The following is an 11,450-nucleotide window of genomic DNA, read 5'->3' as shown; positions in this document are numbered from 1 at the left end:
AACTTCGACCTTTCTGCGGTAAATTGCGTAAGTAGACAATATCAAAATTCATGAAGTTTTGGCAAAAAGGTAACTATTGGAGTATTATTCCATTCTTCTCAAAAAAAAAATTATTTTAGATAAAAACTGCGCAGACCATAAAAGATAAGTCTTCTCATGGGACAAAGTTTTTCTGAATAACACTTTTCTCTAAGATTAACGCTTATCAAAATAAAATTTAAAAAACTCTTTAAAATTCAGTTTTCGTGAATTTTGAGCTTGAAAATCAAAATTGCGGGTATTTTTACTGTCATATTCATGATTAGCGAGTCAAAATACATGAGTATACGAAATTACAAATTAACAAGTAAGTAGAAAATAATATTCGAAGAAAATATGAAAAAAAAATCCATCTTTTCTTTTTACTATGTTACACCAAATGAATGAAATTTTACCATCTAAAAAAAAGTAAGAAAAGAGTTTTCTGTGAAAAACTTGTGAGTGATACTCAAAAGGAACATATTTAAATAAAACGACTAAAACTTTTTTCACTAAAAAAAAAGAGATTTTTAGACACTTACAAAGAATTACGTTTCATCGTCTTTTATCGGTTATTCTTGCCAAAAAATGTGTTAAAAAATATTCAGTAGAATAGTTACAATAAAATAAATACTGAAAAATGCATTTTTTTTTGTTTTTTATTATGTTGTAAAGCTTTGGCTCTAAAAGCTGAAGTTTTCAGGATATTTTTTTATTCCATTAGAAACCGATCAGCCATATGGATTTTTATGACTGTACACTTTGGACAGAAGTAAGGTCTCACAACACAAGTAACGGAGAAAGCCCGAAAATAGTTCATTTATAATTATATCACATAAAAACATAGATAAATTTGTACAGAACACTCAGGGCGTGAGTTCTACTCGCACTTGTCCGCTTTTTTTTTATTGATTTTTTTTAATGATTTATTCATGAAACTATAATGTATTAGTGAAAAATATAAATTATTTAATGTATCAAATAGGCGTCGGAAAAAACAACTTATTTTAATACTTATTTTTCCGAGTGCCAAACTGGTATTATCCGTTAAAGAAACTTTTTTAATATATAAAAACTGCAAAACATCTGTCAAGTAATCTAAGATAATCACCTCGACCTCTCCTTACTGTAGTCACTCAAAACATTGAAAATAACGTCATCTTTCATCTTCCTTTAAGCTGTTGATCTTTTGTCCCAAAAGTTTTTTCTATAAAACCTATTTTGTCCGAGGAATTTGGGCATTCGACTTCAGATCTTATTCAAACGATTACTCCAACACTTTATTTTACAATGATTAAATATCATTCATATATGATCGAATCAGTTGGCGCTGATTATTCTCCATCCGAATTCATTGTTAGATTCGCTAGACATTTTCATTCAGATTTTTAGGGAAGCCAACAACACCAGAAGGAAAAAGATTCTAACCTGTATACTGTGACAAAATTTATTTCTTACCTACTCTTGTTCTGTCATTCCTGCATCTGCTCGCGATGTCTCGGCTTTGCCCGGGAGGCTAAGTCAGGGGGTTAGGTGTTGGCTGAGTCCATGCGTTCAACTGGATCGACGTTAGTCGCACCCTGCGCGACTGAGAGTACGGACCAATCGACCGCCCAAAGTTAGTGAGCTACATACATACGACACAAATTGTGTATCATAACAAGTTGAGACAGAAATATTTTCTTATTAACTACTCGTTATTAGTAGTTGAATACGTGGTCGATTGTGACATCTATAATTTGTCATTCTACGGTGACCCTCGAGTTTTTAAAACTGTTTGAATTCTTTACATATAAATTCAATTTTCCTGACGTCATACAAATTACAAGATGAAGCATTTAACGATGAAAATGGTGACGGTGATTTTGCTTTCGGCAACGATTGCAGTTGATGCGGGGGTAAGCTCTTAAAGTCTTACACGATCCTTTTATTTGACATGTTAAAGACAATAGTATCCATTGTACGAAGGGGTAAACGGACCTTATATAATACAAAGATGAGGGATGATTTTATCCGGTGTGTACAGGCACTGAATACGTTGCGCAGTTTTGAATCCTCTGTCATCATTCACTATGAGTTTCTAACATTTTTATTGTAGTTAGAATAGTTGCTACTTAGAATTTACTTTTTGCGAACAATTTCACAAAAAAAAAATCACATCATATACAAACCAAGCGAATTTCAAGAATATGGAATTCTTAATATTTTTTTTGTATTACTTCTCTTTAAATTCATTTATGTTTGAATTCACGGTACAATTTATCCAACTGTATATTCAATTGGATAAATTATTTGTATTAAACAATCATGCGTATAAAATATTGATTATTTGTAGTAAAAACATTAAATAAAAACCCAGAGGGTTAAGTCTAATTTGTATCTAGATAGGTTGAATAGTAAAAATGTTTTATACCGTATTACATTGTGTTCTATCGCTAAATTTGCAATTCTCTTGATCCCGTAATTGTCATGCAAGCTAAATGCAAAAGTAAATCTGCGTCTGTGTCGAGGGAGGCACGCATACAGAGGCTAACGGAGGTTAATAAACATTATTAATCAATACTTTGCAGACGCGGCCGAGCTTTGTCTCTGATGACATGATAGCGAAGGCGTCTAGTGTCGTGAACGCTTGTCAAACACAGACAGGAGTGACTACCAGTACGTAATTTATCAATACTTGTATACTCAATTTGTTATAGATCGAGTAAGAACCTATATAGAATGTTACAGTGTGATCATTTAATATCACAATATACTTGCGTATTATGTTATTTCCTAAAAAGAATATGCAGATGAGTGATATAATATTTTAGTTGGATAGTTTTGATCAAATTTTACTAATGTTAAAAAGGTGCCGTAGTCGATTTGACGTTAACGTATATATCTCCAAATGTCTATTGTCCACGTATCGCAAACGTGAAAATGGTTTGACATTCTGAATAAAAACGTTCCAACACATTTTCATTTGACGCCAAAATAAAAAAATGGCATTTTTTCTAGGAATATAATATTGCGATTTATTAGATCTATAGTGATAAGTATATACGACAACGTCACAACTGACCAGAGCAATACATTAACTTAAATCACATCATATACTGGTAACATAAATACTGACATCAATTTTTTCGAAATATTTATTGAAATCACACTTTACGTAGTTATGCATAAAAAGCGTATTTGTTACTCTACAGCGAATGAATGTGGTAATTTTGCTAGTTTATAATAATTTTTTCATTTTTTCCCCTCTTCATTAAATATTTGTAATACTTTTCTCATCTTCAGGTGTTGTATTTGAATATTTGATGAAGCTAAGATTGGGAAAAAAAAATATTATCCTGTAACATGTAAGTGTGTAAATGCTGTATTATGGCTTACTGAACTTCAGGAAATAGTGAAATTTCGGAGTAATTAGTTTTGGTAAAATGGATCGCATACAATAACGTGACGAATTTCATATGCATATTGTCTGGTGATGCAGGTCATTCTAAGCCGCATGCTATAATTGCCTTCGTTTTTGCACCTAGGGTCCGATTTGACAATTATTCACGGCACAGGTATTAATAATAATTACAGCTAAAGCACATTATCTACTACTAAGCAAGCGAAGTACGCCCTACTCATGCCAATTCACTATGTCAAACGTAAACGGCCAACTCTTTAGTTTCTGTATAGGGTATTCAAGCGACATAGTAGCATCGCGCGCCAAGTATTACACTTATGGGGCATTCCGGCTAATTTCAACCAGTTGAAGGAACTTATGCCATCATTTTTTTTTTTCAATTTATTATGTCACAGCATTAGCAAAAAAAGGTTCTCCCGTGAATTTTAATTCTTTATTCGAAAAACTGCACAAATGTGATTTTATAAACAGTATCATTTACCTAAATCTTTAATTTTTCAAATATTCGTCACTAATGGATGTGAAATTCAAATGTCATGAACTTATTACAATGAAAATATCTATATTCGTTAGTAGTTTGCGGAGGAATGAGATGAAAAGCAATTTTCTCGCCTAATCAATCTTTCTAACTGTTCTCAATCAAAACTTTCTCAGGAATACCGTAACTGATTCGGATCCCATTTTGATAGAAGATTCTGAATTAGAAAACAAAATTTTCCAGACCAAGACAAATTTACCTAGAGCTTTGGTTTTAAAACTATCAATTTTTTAAATTATCAATCAATCGGCACTTTTTTTAAAATTACAATTGCATGTTAACAAAGCGCCACCAATCTTATACACATAGGGGTTTAATAATTCATTGTCAATCATGGATAGCTTATCACAATTTATTCTTAATTACTAAGTTTTGGGAGTGAAAAAAAAATTCAAAAACCATAGGTTAAGCGTTTTCATCCAAGTATTTAAGAGTGATGTAGTATATTTGTTAGTTGAGCGGCCTACATATGAGGTATTCCAGCTGAAACCGACCGACCTTCGGCCGTATCTGTTCATATTCAGTTCTTAATATGTTTCAAAATTCTATTAGCCCACAAGAAGTCTCCGATTTTTGTTTTTTTTTTTAGTGTTTTTATCATTTTTTCTTTAAATAACCTTTAGTTTAAAAAGTGATATTTTCTAGGACGTAGCGCAAAATTGTAAGGTCTGAAAATAAAAATTGGCAGAATAACATATACATATATACCTAACTAGTATACCTTAAAATTTATCTGAGATGTAAACATACCCTCTGAATATGCACTGTGACGTGTACTTTTCCCGCACCTCGGCCACTCAGAGACGATGACCAAGAACTTACCGCGTGCACAATAATTTGGCGTCCACGATGTAACCTGGATCCATAAAACAATACAGCAAAATTTTGTTGGGCGCCTGGCGTGATAAACACACCTCGAAATCGTCAACGCGCTATGCGAAAATATGCTCGGTAGCTCAGTACCGCGGAGAGGGGAGGGGTAATTTTTGGGTAGAGAGAGAGAACGCGAGATATGCAACACCAACACGTTATTTTACCAAGCTGTGATAGAATCAAAATAATATATTTCCAGCCAACGATAATACAAAAGAAAAATAAAAAAATAATATTTCACCCGTCACTCTTCGCGATTCAAAATGCAAAACAATAGAAATAATAATTCACAATTCGCTCTTCGCAGTTCAAAATCAAATACTTAGATTTAACAAAAAAAAAAATAATAAAACAGAAAGAGAATAAAAAATGACTAAGTCTATACGGCGTCTAATGCCTACGTGCGCTAGCCGCTGCCTTAACAATAAATAATAACTCAAAAACCGAAAACAGAATTTGACCCGACGCGCTAACCGCGACCGTCCTCTACTATTTACAGCGCTAATCGCCGCTTAACAATAAACCACTAGACCAAAAAAAGTCGGTCCAAAATCATACTCGATGCGCTATCCGCTATCGTCCTCTACAAAATAAAGCGTTAATTGCCAGGCTTCTATGCTCATCCACAAGAGCAATAATCACAGCCAATCCTGATTCGATACGCTAATCGCATCTCTAGCTGTTCTTTTTAATTAGGCCGGTACCCACGGTAATCGTATGGCTATTATCGAAACGCATCCGAACTCAATTCGTACTCGCAATTCCCGAAAAGTTCACAAGCCGCCCCGCTAATCCGAGCGTCCACGCACGATGATACGCGACCTACACGAGAGGTGACACTTTTACCTAAGCTGACTCAACTTGAACCCATGCAGCGGAGTTTGGCTGCACTCAATTTGTAACAAAAGCGACTCTCCGCGTTATCGCTAGAACGGCCATCAACAAGGAGATCGGCAAACAAATTTCGAGTGCTACTCTAACTCAACGAGAAACTGGCCAACCGTTGACCGGTGCGCCGATCTAAATTGCACTCGAAATGCGTTCGCTTAATAGCGCTTACCGCTTCGCAGCCACACCAAGAAGTCGCCTACCCCGGTCTCGGCCATGACACACACAATTAATTAACTTTTTCTTTCTTGGCAAATTTTGACTACCGCGAACTGTCGCCAGGACTCAAATATCGAGCTCCGCTATAATCGGAGCCGCAATTCGAACATGCCTCGAACATAGGCGCTATCCGTCGTGAAAAACTCTCCTGCTCTCATTGGTGTTTTCTTTCCGGAATTCTTATAGCCTAACTTATCGCTATAGTTGGATCCCGCTATGGAGAGGTGCTGATTGGCTGTCCAGTCTCTGATATCCCGTAGTTTGAAAGTGGCGTGGTGACGACTTCGTGAGGTTGCGTGACGTCAGCGTGGTGAGGGGAGGCTACGGCTCGCCGGCCACCAACGGGAATCTCGTCCGCCTTGGGTTCCCTCGCGGCAGAGCTCTACGTTGACGCTCTCTCCGTAGCCTCGTGAGAGGCCCTCCGTTCGTCGCGATCCGTCGCGACTGTGATCCGATAATGCTTTTCGAATTTGCCGCCGATCTCCTGCGTACGATGTCGCATTTACTCGAAACAAAAAAGAATAAACAAAAATCCTGAAAAGGTCGTATTCGCTAGACCGAAAATGGTCCCCTCTCAGAGCCTCGGATGCGTGACCTTTGTCCTGGCGCTCTTTTTCGAAATGATTAGCGGTCTGATCCGCGGGATCCCTAATTTCGAGTTCCATCTAGGGTTCAGGGAGCGGTTTGAAACACGCATCCGAAATGTCACGTTACAGCACATCTTGCTCACCTTGTACCTTGTACCTCGGGAGTGTTACTATTTCCATTTACAATAAGCTGACTTTTTTATCTTTTAATTATGCTGCGTCGTCTTGTCCGAATAGATCAATAGGTAGTAACGCCAGTTGCTCAATCCATCATAGATTTTCAAATATTTTGAAAACGAGTTTATTATAATTATAATTAGTTTCTAAATAAATTATACTTGGCAGTAGTATCTGATTTGATGACAGTTTTGTAGGTAATGTATGCATGTATGATTACCCCAGAATTACGTCAAGTTTATTTCTAAAAACAAAACGCGCGTATTTTAGTGGCCTAATACGTACGCGCCGTATTTACTTTGTATGGTAAATTTTTCCAGATACCTTGTACCTTTACCTTGGATACTTAGGTAGTCACAATAAGTGATAAGAATATTCCTTATGATCGACAAAGTGTAAACACTAATGCAAATTGCCGAATAATGATTTCGATCATTTAACCTGAACACGTAACAAATTGGTGACATATTTTAGCGACTAATGCAAACCGGGCTAGTACCACACGTCACAATGCATTCTAGTTTATATTTTCGTATGTATAAAAGACTTGAGAATGAATTTATACTGCTATTATAAACAGCAATATCGGCTCTTGAAAGTACCTTCTTACAATTAGATTGAAGCCCTGCGATTGTTCGTACTCAAGTGTTTGAATCTCGAAGTCGGAGAGAATGCGATATCAATCATACAAATAATTCGATTTACCTCATTTTTTCCTGAAATTTAGCCAAAATCTTTATGCCGGGTCGTTTCTTCTTCTTCAAAGACAGGTTCCTTCTCTTCTTAGCCATCGCGGGAATAAATACTGACTCGAAATAATAAAAAACACGGTAGAAAAACACAAGCAAAAATAAAAGCGCGGAACACTATCCACGTGCCGAGCGACGAGGATTCGAACGAGGGGAATCGTAGCGGGGGGTTTTAGTCTACTCTCCTTGCCTGTAATTCGCATGGTCGCCGGCTAACGCGGTCGTGGCGCTAGCAGGCGCCCGCCTTTTGCGCGAAAAATTTGCTCTTTTATGCTTCGTGATTTTCCTTCTCATTTCCTCATTTTTGAAGATAGTTAGGTTCTTAGGGAGTCATTTTGAAGATAAAGAATAGATCTGTGCCGCCTATTTCGCCGAATTTCGAAAAAAGATTCACTGTCCGCTGTGTCTCACTTCAAAAATAACGTACTTTCAAATACGTTTTTCGCAAATCTGAAAGCGAAATCAAAAATTTGGCAGAACAGGCGACACAGATCGATTCTTTATCTTCAAAATGACCCCCTAAGAACCTAATTATCTTCAAAAATGAAGAAATGAGAAGGAAAATCGTGAGTCTCTGTTCGCGCGCAACTTCAAGGCATAGGCAACGCCCTTAAGAAAGATGAACAACGATGAAATCATGTTTCAAGCACTCAGAAATTGACCCATGTTTTTGACTAAAAAATCATATAATTAGAAGTACCGAAGTTTTCAAGAATGTTTTAGAACGACCAAGTGGATAGGATATATGTATAAGAGTTCTGGATTTGGTTCTAACTTCCGCCATCAGATGGCGCAACTCCCTGCATTACCGACAGTCGATAAGTTACCCCGCGATGGTAAACCTTACTTACGGTAGTATTACCGACAGAAGCGTCATCGTAAATGGCGCCACCTGCATTTTTGCTCGATTTTACCGTCTGGAAGTTTGATAATGAGATTTTTGTGCTGTCAAATAAGCAAACATTTTTCAATTTTGCCGTCAGATGAGCAGACATTTCGAATTTTGGCCGTTAGATGGCGGACATTTTACTGACGGAAGTCTTATCAATAAGAGCATTACCATAAATGGTGCCGAAAGTCGCTGTTTTATCGATAAAGTCAGTTGTGCATTCAATATCAACCGCAAGATGGTGTTACCTCCAGTTTTAACGACAGCTGGTGTTACTGGTAGAAGTGTTGCCGCAGGTTTCGTCACATGTGGCGCCTCCCATTATCGATCAATCGATGTTCTGTCGGTCGACTCTGCTTTGTTTCCAATGTCTACCGCAAGATGGCTACTTTTTATTAGGTGGAGGTGGTAGTGGGTAGAACAGACCGTTTCAAAATAACAGTAGGATGCTTTGAATAGATGTTTTTATTTATCAACAATTTCATTCCGTTTTCATCTTATACGCAATAATAATAATAGATAATCTTATTTTTCATTGAACAAATAACCGCATATATATTTTCTATATTCGCGCAATAATAATTGAACATCTCATTCCAAAATTGACTTAAACTAATTTCTTTGCCGTGCCCCTAATAGGACCGTACTCGACAATACGAGCGTGCAAGATCATGCTACAGGCTGCAGTGTTTGCAAGAAATTTCACGCTCGCTTCAAATTCTAATCGAATATCCACCGATCCGGTTTTCAACGAGTCATTCTGTTTCAAGCAGTCGATAACGATAAGAGGACCTTTGTTTATTAATTCACGCTTCGATAGCAAAATTTCAGCTTCTTTGTTGCAGTAGACCATTCGAAACCAGACATACATATTATAGAGAATGGCGTACTGATTATTGGATATATCAAGATTCAAATTTCCATAGGGGTAAGACTGTGAGCAAAAGTTTTACATCTCTGATTCGGCAATGATCAAATTCGCTAGCATTTTCCTGTGGCTCGTTTCTCCTTGCAGTTTGGAATCCCAGAACGATATATCTCGTCTTCTCCAGCTGTGTCGATGTGTTGACTGCCCATACATGCCGCATCATTGACGGGAGCATCGGATACAGTAAGTTTCTCAAGAACGAACACTCATGGATATGGCCGAATCCTTGGCAATGGAGTTCAGTAGCTGGATTTTCGGTTTGTTGGTCAGTTTGATGTGGGGTAACAATCATTCGATTTTATTTAAGGTAATTTTGAAGTTTTCCGTATTTGCGGTCTGAATCACAGCATTAATATCGGTGTTGGAACGTGGAGAATCAACTAATGTTTAGCATTGACGACGACTCAACAACGTCAAAATTTCCAGCAGCATCGGTTCATTCGTTATCTGCACTCAAACAACCAGTATTCTCCAGACTATATTGCTGGCCCGGACTTAAGGATAAGTGACCCTTCATAACGCTGGTGATGCCAACATTTTTATTTCTACCAACCTTCACTCTATTTAACTCGTAACGAAATTCCTCAAACAACGAAAAACAGCCACATTGATCAATTTCGTAGCCACCTCCTCAGTCACACCATTATCTTTTGTAATTTTTCCATGAATGTGCAGAGAGCTTTTACCAAGCAGTAGACATAAGTCTTGATGTTGAACAACAATATGGATTTCATCGGTGTTCTGGAAGGTGGACGATGGAAACGGTTGATGGGTGTGAATATCAAAATGCGCAATCGATTCGCCGAATACCACGGGTTTCTGTATTCCTATTACTTCTTCCTTGATAACACGCACTGGATGCAGCGAATTTTTCTTTTCCCAAAATTTCCACGTGATCTAAGATCTAGACTCAGGAGATACCAAACGTTCAGAGGTGTCAACCTCGTTGGAGATGTAAGCTTCGTCAGAGGTGCTGGGCAACTGATGGTTTTGGCCATGATATCTCAGTTTTACAACTTTTCCTCGACTTTTTCATCTGAAACACGATACCCATTATTTGAGAGTTTTCACATATAAACGCAGTTATCATTTGTTCACGAAAATTAACCAACTCGTCGTCTTGATCGATTATTCTCAGCTGTATCAACTGTATGCCGATTGGTAGGTAAATGACGTTGGCAGGCACTCCAACAATCTTATATCCTGATGGAACGGTGGGGAAAAATTCATTAACCGTGTGAGCTCGACGCTCGTTTATGTACGCCCCTGTGGTTATGTTGCTCTCAACCCATGAAGTATTAACCTTCAGAATGGCCACCGGTAATTCAGATTCAGATTTATGAGTAACATCTCATCCTAGCTCAACCGATTCAAATCCGGATAATCGACCGATGGAATCTTGGGGTTTAAAGTCTACTACATGACTGCACGTGAATTCTACTATCGAAATACACAACATGATGACCATTTTTTTTTGCTCGCAACCCAATATGTCCCTGGACCATTGCCATCATCAAGATTAATAATTCCAGATTCCCACATTTTTGGCCCAGATTTTGATAAACCATTCCGCATAAAAACGTTGCGAAAGGGTCAAATTTTCATATTTTTAGCATATTTGCGTAAATCAATGTCGGTCAGAGTTCGGCGTGGTAGCTTTGTTAATTTTTAGCATGTCGTAAATACATATCCATATCGCTGTGATAAGGGATCAGGTATAATCCCTTGCCTAGCGCAATTGCCTCCATTGTAGCATTATGCCGTTTGGTTTCGTTCAAGTGGTGTTTGTCGGCGCTAGCCTCGTTGACCGCTTTAGCTATACCCGTGGCACCACCCGCTGGAGCCCGAGTAGCGCTTAGACCGGCCAGAATAGGAACGAGGAGCGGCAGGAAGCGCGAGGCACATAAACATTCTTCCCTGCCCCTCACGCAGCCGCAGGGGGACCTGCCAAAGCCGAATCGACGGCTTCATGATCCGATCGCATAGAGGCCTTTGCAGCTCTGATGATAGATTTAAGATTTATTGTCCTCTTCCGCTGTTTACTCTTCCCAACCGTTGTGGATTTCTTCTTCGCACCCGCTCCAAGCTTCAACAGCTTCACCGCTAAGCCCATTCCGAGTTTTGATTGAGCTTTCATGGTGTTCGTGACTCCCCGGGCTACCGCTTTTCCACCCACACTAG

General features: G+C 38.1%; 1 protein-coding gene across 6 annotated transcripts in view; it reads left to right on the top strand.

Moving 5' to 3' along the window:
* Nucleotides 1-1,518: 1,518 nt before the first annotated feature.
* The window catches only part of Obp10 (odorant binding protein 10), a 66,896-nt gene continuing 56,964 nt past the window's right edge, over nt 1,519-11,450 (top strand). For 2 of the 6 annotated variants that reach the window (XM_046637347.2, XM_046637346.2), the window contains exons 1-3: nt 1,589-1,916; nt 2,589-2,676; nt 9,357-9,452. In XM_046637347.2, the coding sequence (XP_046493303.1) occupies nt 1,848-1,916; nt 2,589-2,676; nt 9,357-9,452 (253 nt within the window). In that variant the 5' untranslated portion in view covers nt 1,589-1,847. Of the gene's footprint in view, nt 1,917-2,588; nt 2,677-9,356; nt 9,453-11,450 lie in introns of all 6 variants that reach the window. The other 4 variants (XM_046637350.2, XM_046637348.2, XM_046637349.2 and 1 more) reach the window with 3 other exon arrangements.

Source organism: Neodiprion pinetum, chromosome 1 (assembly GCF_021155775.2).
Source record: "Neodiprion pinetum isolate iyNeoPine1 chromosome 1, iyNeoPine1.2, whole genome shotgun sequence".
NCBI lineage: Eukaryota > Metazoa > Arthropoda > Insecta > Hymenoptera > Diprionidae > Neodiprion > Neodiprion pinetum.
Note: the sequence above shows the minus strand (reverse complement) of the source record. Positions and strands in the feature narration are given on the sequence as shown.